The sequence below is a fragment of the Dipteris shenzhenensis genome, chromosome 15, assembly GCF_047967505.1.
Source record: "Dipteris shenzhenensis isolate YYH24624 ecotype China chromosome 15, Dip_SZ_1.0, whole genome shotgun sequence".
NCBI lineage: Eukaryota > Viridiplantae > Streptophyta > Polypodiopsida > Gleicheniales > Dipteridaceae > Dipteris > Dipteris shenzhenensis.
This window is the reverse complement of record NC_141610.1, coordinates 37,005,959-37,023,864: the sequence shown is the minus strand read 5'-3', so window position 1 is coordinate 37,023,864 and position 17,906 is coordinate 37,005,959. Positions and strand designations below refer to the sequence as shown.

Here is a 17,906-nt window from a genome sequence, read left to right as displayed (position 1 = left end):
GTCTGCTGAGAGTAAAACCTGAACTGGGCCCTCCTGCCCTGAATCTCCTCTAGTCTCTCCTGAGCCTCCGAAAGCTGCCCTCTGATGAAAAGAGAATGAGGAAAACTCTGAATCAATCTCTGAAGTCTGGATACCTCCGCTCTTGCATTCCGATCTCTGATTATGAGCTTTTCCTTCTCCTCTTTTGCCCTGAACTGGCAGACTCTGCTGACTCTAGCCAAAGCCCCCTCTACCCACAACAACCAGCCCTGATCCAAAGGAGTGTCCACTGACAACCAAGTCTCTCTCAACCGTTCCACGAACTCTGTATCCTGAAAGACAAAGTCCAGAACTCTAACAGAGCCTGTGCTCTCCAATCGAGAGGTAGGAAGAATCTGTAATAGGACTGGAGCATGGTCAGATAAAACATAACCCGGGCGGATCCCAATCTGTCCTCCTCTGATGGCCAATATAAAACCTGTCAAGTCTGACCAAAGAAAGAGATCCATGGAAAACCCCGGACCAAGAGAACTGAAGACTGTCTGCCAACTAACAAAAGTCATCCAATCGAGTAGCATCATGAAGTTCAGCATGCAAAACAAAACTATCCCATTCCACTCTCTCCCTATTGGAAAGGCCACCCTCTGTCTGACCCGACTTGTCTTCAGCGAATTCAACCATGTTGAAATCACCTTCAACAATCCAGGTGTCTGCCTGAGGAAGGGACTCTCTAAGCTGTCTCCAAAAAGCACGTCTGTGAGCTGGATCCGTGGGAGCATACACATTGAGAACACCAACTGCTGTGTTCTCAATATGAAGAATAACATAGCATGCTCTGCTCTCCACTAGTGTACCCTCTTGGGTGATCTCTGAGGCCCACCTAGCTGAAACTGAAATGCAAACTCCTCCCCTCGTGCCATCCGCTGAGCTCCAATAAGTCCGGCTCTTCCTCTGAGTAAGGATCTGCATCTGTCAATCCTGTCTTGGGAGAGCTTATGCTCCTGGATAAGCACGATGTTTGGAGGGGAACCTGAGGAAATAAACCGAAGGGAGTCCCTAAGCAACTGCAATCTAGGAACTCCCAATCTACGACCATCTGCATCTGAGGTAAATCTGCGGCCGTTCAGTCCTCTCACATTCCAAGAAATGATGGACAACCTAGACATCGGATGGAAGTGAGGGTGTGCCAGTGGCAACGGCACAAAACTCTCTCTCTGACGGTGCAATCCAAAGTCGGTCTCTGATCCAACTCCAAATCTGCCCCAACTCATGTAAAATAGCTCCATCCAAGGGAATAGTACTCTGGCGCGAACCAAGGAGCTGAAAATCAAACCAACCAGAACTCCTGGGCAAATCAAAGTCTCCCTGAATCTCAAAGAACAGAAACAGAAAGGCCCTGCCACCGAAGCCAGGTCGAAGAGTCCTAGGACAAGAATGAATCTGCGAGCCGACAAAACGGTGAACCGATGAAAATTGAGTCATGCTCATAAGCTATCTAACAATCTCACTGTCAAGTAACTCAGCTGACCAGCTTTCGCTCCCCCGAGATCGAAAGCCACCTGTGGAGAAAAGAAGAACATGCCCCTCTCTGGAGAGAGTAGCTAATCCCAAGTACTCCTCTACCTCCTCTGACCGTCGGCAAAACACCGGTAGAAGTTCCAATCGAGTGAGGGAGTCTGTGATAACCCCTCGAGCCAAAAAGGGCCAAAACTCAGCGGGCAGATCTCTGTCAACCATCCTGGGATCAGGTCTAGGAGTCAAAAGAGCTGAAAAGGGCTGAGCCGTCTTGACTCTGCTCCTAGAATAGGTGAGAGGGAGAGGAAGAACCTGCGATGAGGAGCCTGTCCGCATGGGTGACTGAAACTCTCGCTCGATCTCATCTGCTAGGATCTCCCAATCCTCACGCCTGTCTGGGTACCTGTCTGGGTACTGAGCAAAATCTGTGACCGCACTCGCAAAAGATCTGGATAAACCAGGAGTGAAAAGCTGTGAGGACAAGGCTGTGCTGGGGGGGGTGTCCAAAAGGACGCTCCACAAAGCAACAAGGAAAGGTACTGTGCAACGGGGCTGTGAAAGGGGTCTCGAGGGAACCTCGTACAGGCACATGAGATCCTGGGACGGGCTCTAACTCTGACCTGTGTCATAAAATACCACTCTCTCAACGGACTGCTGGGGAGAGGCGTCCATCACCGTAACTGCAGCCTGAGCAGTCTCCTGCTGAAAAACTGTCTCAGTAACCAATATCTGAACCTCCGGGGTAGTGGTGTCTAAAGTCATCAAATCCTGATCTACTGTCTCCTGCTCAGTGAGAAGACCTGCCTGCGGATGGTCCTCCGCGTCACCCCATTCCGGGGTCTCCTGCACATGCATCTCGACTCCCTGAACTACCGTCTCCTGCACAGTGTCAAGACCTGCCTGCGGATGGTCATCTACAACTCCCCTTTCCGGGGTCTCCTACACATGTGACTCGACTCCGTGAGTGACCGTTTCCTGCACCGTTCAAGACCTGCTTGCGGATGATCCTCTGCATTCCCCTTTCCAGGGTCTCCTGCACATAAGTCTCAACTCTCTGCCATCTGTGAGCTCGTATCTGGGGCTTCTCGTACTGCTGGCTCTCCCTCTGTCTCCGTCTCCTCCGAGCTCTCCGTGAAAGCTGTTCCACTGGAGGCACCTCCGGGTCCTCTGATTCCACTGGAGGCTTCCCCAAAGGAGGCTCCTCTCGTTCTGCTGAATGAGTCGAAGCAGGCTCAGAGACCCCTGGAGGCTGAACTGAAGGCTCTGGGTCTCTCGTAGGATGAGAAGGATCCGGAGTCTCTGATCTTGGCCGACGACTGGGGCAATCCCTAGTAAAGTGACCTCTCTTCCGACAGAAAAGACACTGATAAGGAAGCCCCTCGTACAAAACCCTCTGCTGCATCTGGACCCCATCTCCCGTGGAGTACAAAATCAAAGTAGGCAAAGTCGAGGAGGGGGGAACTCTGAAGTGAGTCTGACTCTCGTAACACCTGTACCAGTAAGTGACTGAGCATAGGAAAGTCTAGCACTTGATGGGATGACTGTACCTGCCACGCTAGCCATATGCTCCACAGCTCTGCGACAAGAGCTCTGACCTCATCAGGAAGTCCAGGGAAAAGCATCCAAATAGAGACCTGACGCGGTCTCGGGGACGTAATACTGAAGTGCTTCCGTCAAGGCCACAAATGGATGACTCTGCTTTGAAACTGAATCGGAGAGCTCTGCAGACTGAAGGCCAAAAGAAAAGTACCCTCTGCCAAGCAATCGAAAAACTGTAACTGAGACACCCAATGAGGCCATGCTGGTGTACACCCAGTCACGTAACTGTTGGCCTCTACTGGGGAGAAAGCCAATTATGTGCGTCAAACGAAAACCCTCCTCTGCTACCTCAATCATCTGCACAATGTCAGGAGGAAATGAAACTGTGACTTCGATCTCCTCAGGTTCGGCGACGGGAGTGGCATTAGTGTCCTCCATTGTCTCAACTTGCGCTGTCCTGAGGGGAGGAGCTGCCTTTGCTGAAAAAACCACCAAGAACTCGCAACCAACCACTAGAAACCCCAAAAAACCCCCTGGTTAGAGAATGCTCCCAACTTCAGCCTGCGTGGAATGACAGTAGACCGCTCAAAACAAAAGCAGAAAGCTCCGTAATTGCCTGGAAGTAGCCCAGGAACACAGCTCCTCGGAACACACGCAGAACAGTCCCGGAAGAGGGCCCTGAAGCCCAATCTGAAGCGCAAGGGAGGGAGCAGACGGCAGCTACTGGCGGCCTAAAGGACAGCCTGAAGGGGTGACTTGTAGGGGCAAGGGGAGCTCGACCAGCAGGTCGTGACCTACAACAGCCAGTCGGGCTGAAGGGGGGGCGCAACGCGAAAAGGCTAAAGGGGGGGGCTCGACCACCAGGCGCACCTGCAGCAGCCAAACGGGCTGAAGGGAGGCGCAGCGCGAGCAGGCAGCGCGAGCAGGCAAGGGAGGCGACCTGAGCAGGGAGCTCTGCCAAGGGAAACCTACACGACCTAGGCAGCAGGGTGCTGCCAAGGAAACAGGTCGCGGCCAAGGGGCAGGGCGCTGCCAGGGGTGGCTGATGGCGACGGATGAGGCGAGGGGCAGCAGCAGGCGGAGCTCCTCCAAGATCGTACTTTTTTGAATTTTCCTTATTATTTCGGTCAACTTGTAGAACTGATGGCGCAACTCACGATCAAGTGATGATAGATGCCTTTACATAGCTTCCCTCGCCATCACGGAGCTCATGGAGTCTCTGTCGCCCAAGATACTTCCCGCTGCACAATAATGTCACCTCCTACGATCAAGTTGCTCTCCCCCTCAACAGAGCTGTAGCCTCTCTGTCATCCACAAACTCCAGCACTCCATCGCTCTCCCAAAAGCCTCAGCCCACTCTCATATGGTGGAATACGACCTCCAGCAGTTCACAACTATGCCCCGATCCCAAGTCCTCCAACCCCTGAGCTCGCGTGCTCGCCCTCCATCCCTCTATTCCTCACCTCTCCCGTCGTGACTTCCCATCATTCCCAACCAAGTCCCACACCAGCAACCATCCACTCTCCAGCAGGATCCAGAGTCCCTCCTTGCTGTCAATCTATGTACCTACCACCTCCTCCTCGAGAAGCTTCCCTTCCTTCTTTACGTAGCATGCATGGTCTCCTTCTTTGAAAATTAGCCACGTCATGCTTTCCTTTTTACCACTCTTCCACTCTCCTTTCTAACCTTAGACCAAGGCCATTAATGCCTATATTCCAACCTTAGGCACTCCACATTTGCGCATAACCTTCAAGCAGCATTTAATGCTTATTTCCATAGGCTATCACATATGATGAACCCAATCCCGACGCACGGTGGATTTACATGACACCCACAATACAGAAAATGCTCATGCCACTATACACATATGACTCGGGACAACCATGAAGAACACATGTCATCCCTCAACAAAACACCATCACACTCTGGATACCCATGCTCTGGAGATCTGGTATAACCACATTGCATTTCATCATTTCCCAAAAGTCCCCATAGAAGTATCTACCATCTCAAGAAAATATCTACATCAGTGTAGAGTCTTTTATGAGAGTATCCATACCTCAAAGCCACCACCCATGAGCTATGTACATAGCTATGCACCTACTCATTACCATGCAACAAGTGAGAAACATATTTACAATTTTATCCACACATCTCTAGCAACCCCTTTCTTCTGCTGTGACATTCATGTCCAGCAGTGAGCCAAAAAGAGATGAAAAATCCAAATTTTCTTCTTCTTCACTTTGCATTCTGCCATAGCTCAATATCTTCATGATCCTCCTCTTTCAGTGCTACCATCAACCGTGCAAAGTATTTCTTCAACCGGACACCATTGACTCTCTTTTTATGTTTCTTACCATCTAAATCAGTCAAGTGACCTCACTCTTATCTCGAGGCCTATCTTCACTCTTTGGTACTCTAGGTTGTCGTGCATTAACCAAATGCAATTTCAAATCAGCAAACTCTACTATCAATTGGGAGATATTATGATCTAACTCAGAGGACTTTGGTACTTGAGGAGTGCCCATTACCTCCACCTTAGAAGTTAAAGCTGTTGAAGACACAAAAGAGAATTTGATCTTTAGAGAAGCTTCTTTCTTGGTCGCAATGCGAAGTGCCTCCACGTATGTTGTTGGATCTTTACTCATTACTTTTGAGCGAAGACGAGGCTCCAAAGCTATTACAAATTTGCTCATCTTTAAGTGCTCCATCCCTATGAGACTTTGAGGGGCCGATGCTGCAGATGCCACAGCTCGCAAAGCTGCCCTTTCATACTTTATCCATAAAGTTTCATATCGGATTGCCAATGCAGAGACCATCTCACCCTCTCCTTGATAAAACTGGTCAAACTGCAACATCAAAGCGTTTGGCGAGTCCACTGCCCCAAATCTCTGCTTCATTGCAGCCACCACTTAGTCCCAGTCCTCCTTGGTAGAGTCCGGCAAGGCCTCATGCTAACTCAAGGCTACACCTTCAAGAAAATCAAGCAAAATCTCCGCCCGATCCTTCATGGACCATCCAGAAAGCTGGCATCCTCGAACAAAATCCCGAAGATAAGACTCCGGATCTTCCTCTTGGGTCCCTCGAAACACTGGAATCTTCACCATGATGAAATACAAAAGGGAAACACCAAGATGCAAATAATATCCCAAACAAGATCCCACAGAGATTTAGTATACCAAGACCAACTTATTATGCATAACCACTTGTCGAAAACCCTCCACAATGTGATCCTCAATAAAATCTTCAAAAATAAGTGACCAACCAGTACCATGAAAACATACATGCATTCAAGAATCACCCTTCTCACAATTGGAAGTGCACATAACAGCTTCAAGATATTGTACTCTTCATCATTTGCATAGCAAAAGAAGTTAAAAGCATTGAGAATCACCACTCCACTGTTATAATCAAAAACTACCCAAAGACTCAACTCTTCTTCACACTAAGCTGCTAGTGCATGAAACAATCCCCAATCTATCATTGTGCCTACTGTCGGCGTTGTCGATTCACCAACATATTCAAGAGTGCAAACATAAAGGATATGATCATAATAACCATGCGAATAGCTTGAGCATCACGTTCACAATCTTCTAGTTCTCTTAAACGGGCTGCAATCTCTTCTAATGGAGTTCTTTCACGCATCTTCTTTATCACATCTAAAAACACATGCCTATACTAGGCATAACATGCAATCACGTACACACCACCATCAACATATGCCTCTCCAACACTCATACCTCCACACCATGCATCCACTGCAGCGCATAAATCTGGAAGATCTTCTACAGACATCATCTCCATCACTCCTCTTATAGATTCCTGCTCATTACTTTTCCTGGGATTAGCCAACTTCCTCCATTCTCTCTTGAGCTTCGGGCACAAACCAAGTAACCGTGCAAAAGTTATATTGGCTGTCCTCCCCTTTAAATCATTCATCAGTGTGTATTCCTGCTGTCCTTAACCAATATGCAAATCTGAAGTTTTGTAATGTTTCCTGGGCCTCTGACTCTTCTTTTTAGGAGACTGAGGGCTGAGATCAAACTCCACATGCTTCCCTTTTTTTGCAGAGGGTCCATTTTCTCCTATTGCACTCCTTGTTCTCTTTGCCACTAGCATGATCTCCGTAATGGTCTCCACCCTGATCAGGTTGATTGCCTTCCCCTTTCCTTTATCTTCCCATTTGACTCCACCGGTAGAGGGCTGATTCAGATCCTTCACTTCCACATTGAAGTCTCCTAACCTATCATTTGTCTTCTGCATTAAGGGATAAACTTCTCCACCTACTCTTGCTGGTTTATCATAGTGAGGGCTGATATGTCCCCACTCTCCACAGTTCCAGCACTTCACATTGCTCATGTATCCCCGTCCTCTACCTATTCCAGCTAAATTTCCTTCACTCCCAGCCTGCACATCTCTCCTGTTATTTTGCACACCTTGGCCTCTTCCTCTTCCTGCAATCTCCATCCAATTCAGGCTGAGTGACTTCATAAGCTCTACAACACCATGCAAGTCCTTGTTCAGGGAGTCATCCTGCATAGGAATAGACACCAACTCTCTCTCTGCATAAGCCTTTATTACTTCTGGACTTCCAATTAGATTCCTAGGCTCTTCTTGCATGCCAAGCTGCCTCAGTCTCTGGACTTTCCATTCCTTCTCTTTGGCCACTCTGACAGCATCCTCGAAACTATCCAGATTCTTCAGCTCCACTTTCAATTTGAGTGTAGGCTTTAGGCCAGCTATGAAACGATCACGCTTGATCATTTGAGGTGGTACCTTTGGAACAAGAGCTTCACACCATAAACTCCATAACCTCCCAAACTGGATTAAATACTGATTCACATCTTGCTCTTCCTCCTGCCTCACTTTGCACATCTCTTTCCAAACTTCATTAGGGCTCCTAGCTCGTGCAAACCGTGCAAGGAAAGCTGCTCTCACCACTGTATACTCTGGATTTTGCTGCTAAGGATGAGCAGTCCTGAAGGTAGCAACTTGAGTCTGCAGCCATGCTTTTGCATCTCCCTGCAAGCAATAATTCAGGATCTGAAACAAAATCTCAGGGGTTGCCCTATCTTTCATAAGTGCTGTAAATTCCATCTTTTCCAGGAATCTCACTGCATTCTCATATGGCATCCCCCAGTACTCTGGAAAGTCATGTGCCATCCTCACAATCCTTCAACTACCACACCCTGGCCTATCTCAACCACAACAAAACTGGAAAGCAACAGCAAACACACTACTGAAGAAGCTCACCCTGCATCCGAAGAGCATACTTTTTCCTGCGGTCAAGCACTTTCAGAGCTCTCTACACTCTGGCACGGAGTCGGATCACACGTAGCTGGACTTCAATGCATCTGTCCTTCCTGTGATCAAACTCTCCACACCATTCACACTACTGTATCACTCTCATGTGTGGATTTCTCCCCATTGCTTGCAACACAGCTCGAAACATCTACTCTTTCAGTCTTGTAAACTGAAGTGAACTTCCTCCGTGGAGGCACCAAAAAGATGATTGCAAAAAAGATTGAGCACTATACTGCCTTTATAACTATTGCAATCTCTTCCATATACTCACCCCTACTCCAAACACCAGACACCATAGGCTCCCTCAACTCTGAAAGTCTTCATCCCGCACAAGTTCAAAGCAAAACACATCATCCAAAAGAGGTCCTGCTGGTCGCAATGGCAGATTAACCCACTCTTCTTCTCTCACATATGCTAAAACTATCCAAATACAATCATGTACTTCAGAGTATAAAATTTCTACATGTACATCATTACCAAATTCAATGCTTTGCACAGAGAGGCCCAATTCCAAGATCAGGTACATGAATATACAATTTCCTGTTTCTTTTTCATTTAGTATTTATATCCACTCATCAAACTCAACATCTGTACAAAGACTCATCCAGAGGATTTCTTCTGGGAGGTCTTCCATTGCTGGTAACACAACACCCTGCCACTGCTCATCATTCACATACAACAGTAGGTGCCACACACCTTGTGCTTTAAAGTTGAGGATTTCTTCATATTGAAAGTTCCAGCTGAAGCACACTGTATCATATTGTGATTCTATCTCTAAACAAAAATACATTTTTTGTTTTTTTCATTTCCTCCAGTAACTCCTGTACTGGTATCACTCTATCTCCTTCCACAAAAATATCTACAGAATCAAGATTATAATGGATCTTTGGGGATGTACTAGACACTTCTAGTTCCCCTACCAGGAGTCCTTTTTTGATAATGTGACTCAGACATGGTCTTCCATAGATGTTAATACACCTTTGTTTTCTTTCTCTCTTTGTATGTTTGTCCCAGTGTACAAAATGTATACACATTGGTAAGATAGAGATGAATTCTAACCTGTCGACAAAATTAAAGTCAAAAGAGTTGATGATTCCTTCCTTTGCTCTATCAAGAATATCTGAAAGGAGACAGGAAAAATGTCAGGTCACTAATTATTGACTAGAAGTGTAATCATCCAATGCCAAAATATTGCGGCAACAGAACAAAATTATTAGATGAGGCAACATGTGTAAAGATGTCAAACATAGATTTTTCAACTCTCAAGAAATCAACAGATAGCATAGAATTTGCACTCACTTTAGTAGACTATTGTGTTAATGATGAAAACATTGTTTTGGCAGCTTTTCTTCATTTACATCAACATCATGCACATCGCGCTAAGAAGCAATCATGGTAAATATTTTTCACGAATTTGGGGAAGTTTCAAATGTATTACTTTTCAACATAGTTTCAATGGTACAAGGGCAGTGGCTCAAGCCAGCATCCGTTACACAAGATACAACATTACAACCAATGGGGAGGCTTGCAAGCCGGCTAACTCCTGCATGTTTGCTATAATTCAGAAGACTCATTATTTTCTAAAAGTGTCCTACCAGATCAACAGCATCATGTACGATTTTAAAAATGGAATCGTGTACGATGCAGCAAGCTGGGTATCCAGTCAAAAAGAACCAGAAGAAAGTGCAGAACAAGTCTTTGATATTATAACCCAATAGAATCTTGTGATCACTCTTTTAAGTTGGTACTCACACTAGCTCGCCCACAGATTGAAAAACAAAATTTTCAAAAAGGAAAACATACCTTCAGAAGGAGGTGATTGAGTTACGCTTTCTAAAACCCTCTCAACTGAGCGAATGAACTGGGCTACTGTATCATTCTGGGTCTCTCCTCCAGCCACAAATGACCCCTGATCAATACATGATCCATGAGCATAAGGCACATATTCTTTCCTTAGTCTACCTTGTTCTGTTTCTCTTCTATATTATAAGTATACCAAACAAAGATGCAGGTTTAACCTTGAAGAAGACAAGATGAAAATTACACATGCAATATCATTGATTACAAACATTAAGCAATTACCCGATGTTCCACAGCTGGCGTCCAACCACCATAAACAGAATATGCAATCCCTTCCTTAGATCGGACCTGCATCATTCCTGAAATCATGTTTGCTCAAAGGAGTGAAAGCACAACCTCATAAAGCAGATAGGAAATCCCAAGTTTCTGAATTGAATTTGGCAACTCGATCATTATACTGTCTATGGGTGATATAAAATTGTGCAAAAAGGTTGAAGGCTCTCCACTTACGTGAGTAGATATAACAATTAGTTGAAGGCTATAAGATTCAGCACACATGAGGTAATTTATGAAAGGCTTTACAGGCAGGAATGGCAAAAATAGGCATGTAATAAAAGAAGCTAGCTAGGTCTCATTATTAAAATGTTTCGTGACCTGTTTGTTAGCTTGAATAATTTTGTTTTTCACAACCCTTTTCCACTTTTCCATCCTGGTTTGTTTTCTTTTCTTGTCTCAGCCAGTGCATACCATGGATACTACTTTTAGAAGATTCATTTTCCATTGACAGAAATTTAAGGACTTTCTCACATGCGGCAAAACCCAAACAAGTTGCTCTCTCTTCACACTCGCATGACAAAAATAGCCATTGAAAAGTAATCACAATCTATTGGAATAATGCCTTGTAAGGAGAAGAAGTGAAATGAAAACATATCATGTAGCAAGAGATAAACTTCCAAATGTCAGACAAAATTACATGTATTGTTTCTAACATCTCCTCTAATGTCTCCCTTCAAAATCGGAATAGAAACACTCTTAAAAGGTATCTTGTTTGTGTAGGCAAAAGGGCAAACTTTGCACTGCTCAAAATATACACATGAGAGAGGCAAAAACACTGCCCAATCATCAAATGACTGCAACATGAGGGAGAGTCAGCACCAGCATGGTGCTGATCCTTAGCTAGCGAAATCGAGAAAAAGTCGACATGGTGGTGCATTATGCAAGTACTAAAGGGGATCTGGAAGTCATTCACCAATACAATGACGACCTAGCCGGATCAAAAGAGACCATGTACAAAGGATGACCAAAGGTCTTTGACAAAAGAGACCATGCACAAGGGATGACATGTGACCTACGGTGCAAGGATGAATTCAGTACATTGGAGTGACTAGGCAACCTCGCTACTTGACCAAGCAACCATGTGGTCACCAAGACAATTAGAGGTGATGACGAACAAGGTTGCTGACATCTGAGGTGATTTGACCCAGAGGGCCACTTGGCCGAACCACCAACATCAGAGCGATGCATGTGGAGATGCACATGGAGGAGGTCAAGGTGGTGCCAACAAAGAGTCAGATGATGATGGGACATAGGCATGATTAGATATCCTACGTCATTAAGAGACCGAGAGGGAGATAGGAGGAGAACCAATGATTGGGAAGGGGCAGCTTCTACTAATATGGGAGAAGTCACCAATCATCATGGCCAATGGGATGCAACCATGGAGAATTATGGCAAAGGTGGAGGTAGAGGGGATATCCAACATAGGAGAGGAAAGAGGCTTGAACTAGGAGTTTGCTATGTAGTGGTGTACTTGTGAATGTGTGGTGTTGTACTATTGAATGGTGACTTGCTTATGTCTTTGGAAGAACTAGTTTTTGGCACCTTGCTTGTAGGTTTGGGTATGACTTTGACCACTCAACAGATCACATATATGGTAGCTATCTTGCCCCTCTCTTAGAGAATAGAGTTGAGAAACCAAACACAGATGCCAAAGCTCTTCTCCTTACTACCTTCCTCCACACCATTGCATAGTAGTCCTTTCCCTACATCGTTAAGCACACAAGAAATCCACATGAAGGATATGTACCTCAAAATCGTTGGTATGATGACGAGTGCAAAGCATTTAGGCATCGCTGGCACATTGAGACCAAACAAGGACACCTTGACCAAGAACAGACGAGTATTGATGTTTAGTGCATCAGAGAAAATGACAACTTCTTGCCCACAATGAACAAAAAGTTTTAAATATTTTGTATAGCACGAACTCCCAACGATGAACACAAGGCCTAAGGCAATGCTTTTTTTTTTTTTTTTTTTTTTGGTGCAAAAAAGAGACTTCTATTTAGTAAGAAAGAAACTTGCTAGAGCAAGCTCTGAGCGGAAATACATCATGCTAAGCATGTAAAAAAACACCTCAGAAAAATGAGGTAGAAAGAAACCAAGGTTGAGGCTGAAAACGCAAACTCAACCCTGTAGAAGTCTCAGCAAGGAAGGAAGAGTCTCTCCAATCCCTGAGAAAAGTAACTCTCCTGGAGGAGGCTGCTCGAGAGGATCTCTGCATGGTCGCCCATATGGCCATCAGAGTGTGTACCGTATCTGTCCAAGTAATGGCCAAGATCTGAGAAGGGTGAATCTGAGAACCCTCCATAGCCTCAGTGCATCTGGCTCTCTAAATGTGCCATGCTGCAATGCTAGCTAAAACCTCCAACCGAGGAATGAGTAGCCCTGAAGAGAGTGGCCAGAATATCCTCTAAAGAGCACGACTCCACAAGGTGTCGTCGGATGTGTAGAGCCTAAGACGAGTCATGTCTCTCGAAGAAAACTTCGGGCCCTGAAAGAGTGAACCAAGCAACTGTGATCCCCAGGTCATATAATAGGGGAGGCGAACAAAAGTGCTGAAAAGTCTTGCAATCCCCTTCCATACGATTCTCGCCTATCTGCAATCCCAAAGGCAGTGTTGTATTGTCTCCGAAGTAGAAAGGCAACGAGGGCAAGTAGGGTCAAACCTGGATCTCCAATGATTCACTGCTATCCCACCATGAATAGAAAGCCAAAAGAAGAGATTGATTTTTCTATTCCGGTGGGATTTCCATAGCCTCTGCCAAATTTTTTTTTGCAAGTTTTCAAAAATCTGATAATTCTCCCAATGAGGAGCTCTGGTGGGCCTCCAACCCCTACAGTTGAGCTGGAATTTCTTGGCATTACTGACCGTGTAACGAAAGAAGGGGATGCCTTTCTCTCGGTGCCCTTCATCTATCCACTTCCATTTCCCAGGGTCCCACTGCAAAAACTTAATTGGGACACCTCCATAGAGCCACGGCCTCCATGAGCCCAGGGTAATGAGTAGCGGGTCAGGATCCAAGTACCACTGTGAAAGAGAGCCATGCTCCATGAAGCCCACTACCCTGACTAGCTGAAACGGTACCTCCAGCAATATATCATCTGTGAACTTGGATAGCCTGCCCCCCGAAGAAGCATCAAAGACTAGGGCATCCTCATGTGTGTTCCGTAAAGCAATCACCTACAAAGGAATGCCCGATCTGAAAAATGCCTGCATCCAGGTGGGACAAGTAATAGGCATGTCATATGTGTCCGCCCAATCCAAGGGCAAGGCTGCATCAATCTGTTGAATTCTTACTGCACTCCCTCTGAGATTATGAATCACCTGGGCCTGACGGTTTGCAGGAAGCCTCCTGAAGGCTTTCCATGCTCCCACAGTAGATGCAGGGCCCCTCTCCCATCTTGGCCACTGCATGTAAAGAGAAGCTCCAAGTGGTATGCCATGCTCATCCAAAATACTGTCGTTCCACATGATAGGCTGCCTTTCAATCTCTTCACTGGTGGACGGGGGAATCCTGCGAAGAGTACTCCTGAAGCTCGCCCATGCTTTCAGTATAGCAACCATAAGAGGGAAAGAAGGAGATCTGAGGTGGGCTGTGGTGGAAACCCATCTGGTACTGTGTATCCAATCATCTCCTGAAGTGGGTGTGCGAGACTGTATGCATCTGATAAAAAAGTTCTTCCAAGGCTCTTGTCTTGGCATAAGTCCTCTCACAACAACCTTGCAGAGTAAAGCTCTGCACTGTAGATCCGGGTCAATGATATTCAAACCCCCTTCTCTTGTAGGAAGAATCAAGGTCTCCCAAGCCACCCTGGCTGTAACATCAGTTGTGCCATCTAGACCACTCTATAAAAAATTCTGTAGGGGCCTCTTGAGCTGAGTGATACAATCCCTAGAGTGGCACCAACAAGAGCATACAAACCAAGCTGTGGCTAGAAGAACTTGGTTAACCACCACTACTCTGGATGCCAAGTCAAGTTTGGCTGAGCTCCAGAAAAGGAGCTTTCTTCTGATGCTCTCCAACATCGGAGCAAATTGTTGTGAAGGAGAGATGCCCACCCCAACCTGGCAGCCCAAATATCTGACAAAGACACCCCTCTGTACCCAAGTGAAACTAATATCATTACCCCAATCCGGGGTGTCATCATCGCAAATCCACAAACCATTGGATTTATGCCAATTAATGTGTGCACCTGCAGCCGTGCAAAATAAATCCAAGGCTGTTCGGAAGGAAGTGAGTGTCCTGGGGGAGGCATCCAAAAAGACATCCGTGTCATCTGCCAACTCACTATCCAGGAGCTCTTCTTTCTCGCGAAGAGGAAGCCTCAGCCCATAAATATCAGCTTGAGATCTAAGGTAGATACTCATAGCTTCCGCCACAAATAGAAAAAAAAAAGGGGCAAGAGGACATCCCTGGCGGACTGATCTACCGATCTGAAATCTGTCCCCTCTTACCCCCCCAATAAGCACCTGGCTATGGGCTGATCTGTAGAGAGAGGATACTCCTCTGATCCATGCATCTGAAAAACCAAAGCGAGAAAGAGTACCCTCTAAAAACTCCAAGTCTACTTTGTCGTAAGCTTTTTCAAAGTCCAAGAGTAGAATGGCCATCCTCCGGCAGCTTTGCATGGCCCATTCTGAGGCCTCTCAAAATGAGAAAATATTATCACATTCAAAAAACTAAACCTCTTGGTACTGAGTTGCTCCTCTCCCCGTGAGCTACTGCCCTCCCCCTCTCCCTCTCTCAGCAGCCCCCTCTCCCTCTCCCTCACCCTTGCTGCCCCCCCTCTCCCCCCCTCACTGCTCCTCCTCTCCCTCCCCTCTCGCCAGCCCCCTCTCCCTCCTCCCTCACCCTCCCTCTCTCCTTTCTCCTCCCTCACCCTCCCTCTCCCTCTCCCCCACCCGGCAGCCCCCCCGCCCTGCTCCTTCACCCCCGCCCCTCCCTCCCCCTCCCCGCCCTCCCTCTCTCCCATCCCCCAACCCCCCCGCCCCCGCCCCCTTCTCCTCCCCTGCCCCCTCCCCCGCCATTCCTCTCCCCCTCCCTCTCTTCCACCCGCCAGCCCCCCCGCCCCCTTCCTTGCCCTCCCTCTCCCCCCCCCCTCCTAACCCACCCTCCTTTCCTCCCCCCCCCCATTCCTCTCCCCCGCCCACCCTTTCCCTCCCCGCCAGCCCCCTCCCTCCCTCGTAACCCCCAATTACCCAAAAAAAAAAAAAAAAACTCCCCGACCACCCTCTCCCTCCCCGCCCCCTTCCTTCCTAGCTCAGCTCCCCCCTCTTAGTCTTTCCTCTCCTTCCCTTCCCCTCTCTCCTACCCTCTCTTTCTCCTTCTTCTTGCGTCTGTGTTCCATGGCCTCCTAGGCAGTAGTTTCACAAACGGAGCTTTTTTCAGTGTTGGAATCGGCCTTTTCACATCGATTGGCGAATGGATCCCCATTCAGCCAATCTCCGTCCACTTCCACCGGCCGCGAGAACAATCATTTTTTCAGAAGACGAGTTGAAGCAGCTCAAGAAAGATGTGGAATTAGAGGGCTCCACATCACTTTTCGCTCGCATTTTTGGGTCACACCCTTCCAGATCATAGGCTAGAGACCAGGCTAGAGACTGGATGCTGGCGGCATTACCAGGAGATCTCGTCCCACACCTCAGGGATATTCGACTTCTGAGACGTGGATTCTTCCAAGTGGTTTTCGACTCCCACGAGTCCATATCCCTTGTTCTCAAAGCTAATCCCCTGGCTTTGGGTTCAAGAAGGATCTTTCTTTTACCCTACACCTTGGGCTTTGATCCGGTTGAGAAGGACAAGCAGGTCACATCACTGTTCATTAGATTTCCTGGTCTTCCTCAGGTCTACCATCGACTACTTGCCACTATCGGAGCCACATTCGGAGTGGTCACTGAGATCCCCCCCTTCCTAGCATGCCTTCTTCCTCAGCAAAGGCAGTCAGTGCAGACGGGGTGCCTCATGTTAGGGTCATTGTCTCTGACCCTAACACGATGACCACATCATGCTTCAGCATCCAGACGGCTCTCTCTTTCGACAAAGAGTCGAGATTTGAGGTAGACAGGACCAGTGCAGGATTTGCAGGACCCTTGGACACTTTGCTAGAGACTGCCCAAGGAAAAGAAAAAGGCCCAAGAGGTCTTCTAGTGCGGCTCCTTCACGTACTACCCCGACTGCACCTCTCGAGCACCCTGTACCACGCAATCTAGGACCACCAAGAGCAGCAGGGCGCCCTGCTTCACGCACCCCAGGACCACCAGGGGCAGCAGGGCGCCCAATGCCCGCAGCACACCTAGTACCACGGTGGAGAGCTATCACAACAGCTCCCTTACCTCAGGAGAAGACCTTTGATCTTGTTCAGACAGATGCCTTCCAGACTCTAGAGGTGGATGTTGCTGCAGCCCCAAACACTACAGCTCCACACCAGGAGGAGCCTTCAGATGCACCACCCCGAATCACCTTGGTTTCTGACCACGAGGGGGCTACACGTACGTCTTCTCCGCAGATTGTTCCTACCACAGTCAGGTCAACCGAGAAAGTGCAGGCATAGATGAGGACTCCAGATTCCTCTTCAGCCCCCAGCTCCAGTTCTGCTGATAGAGGCCTGGCAGGTCCTCCCCCATCTTCCACGAGTGCAGGTCTTCTTTACACTCCTCAGCCAGACTTGCTTATCAGGAACTCTTTTTCGGCACTGGCAGATTCGGCTACTTTCATGGATGATGATGAGTTTGTGCCCTCCACCTTAGGGGTCCCAATCATTGGGATTCCTTTTGATAGGGCCTCCCCTTCAGCAAGTATGGGGATCCTTTCACCTGTTGAGTTTCCTGCCCTCAGTAGGAGTCTTTTCGCCAAGGGGAAGTTGGTCTCCTCTACTAGGTCGGGCAAGCCTTTCCATCTAGCATCCTCCTGTCGATGAGGATAGTCAGCTAGAACATACAGGGCCTAGGCGAAGTTCCACACCGTCGCCGTAGGCAGTTGATCCTGGATCAGCTTCATCCAGGTGTCACTGGAGGTGTTATTGATATCCTTTTTATCCAGGAACACAAGTTGGATGCCAGTGCTAAGTTTGGCAAATTGCTTTCAGGATGTACCTTCTGGTCGCTTGCTATGGGCACAAGGGGAGGTACTTGCAATTCGGTCTCTCCTTCTATTTTCCCCTTGGTTGCTGGTCATGGTATTATCTCCCCCTCTAGAGCTCAATGGATCATTATTTTGATTGGAGGGCGTAAGATTGGTCTTCTCAATCTTTATGCTCCCAACAACAGAGGGGAGCGGATCTCCTTTTGGAAGGAGTTACTCTCTTGGGCTCCCATTGCAGATTCTTGGATCATTGGTGGCGACTTCAACATGGTTGAGTTGCCTTCAGACAAAAAGGGAGGCAGACAGGGTGGAATTCATTGTTTGGAGAGGGCAGCCTGGGATGCCTTT

The 17,906-nt window shown here is 47.4% G+C and overlaps 1 protein-coding gene across 3 annotated transcripts in view; it reads right to left on the bottom strand.

The window, feature by feature from the left end:
- LOC147893752 (uncharacterized) overlaps window positions 1–17,906 on the bottom strand; it is a 222,335-nt gene that overhangs the window by 19,510 nt on the left and 184,919 nt on the right. For all 3 annotated transcript variants that reach the window (XM_087386150.1, XM_087386151.1, XM_087386152.1), the window contains 3 exons: window positions 10,420–10,485; window positions 10,141–10,246; window positions 9,397–9,457 (listed from right to left, as the gene is read on the bottom strand). In XM_087386150.1, the coding sequence (XP_087242276.1) occupies window positions 9,397–9,457; window positions 10,141–10,246; window positions 10,420–10,485 (233 nt within the window). The remainder of the gene's footprint in view (window positions 1–9,396; window positions 9,458–10,140; window positions 10,247–10,419; window positions 10,486–17,906) is intronic.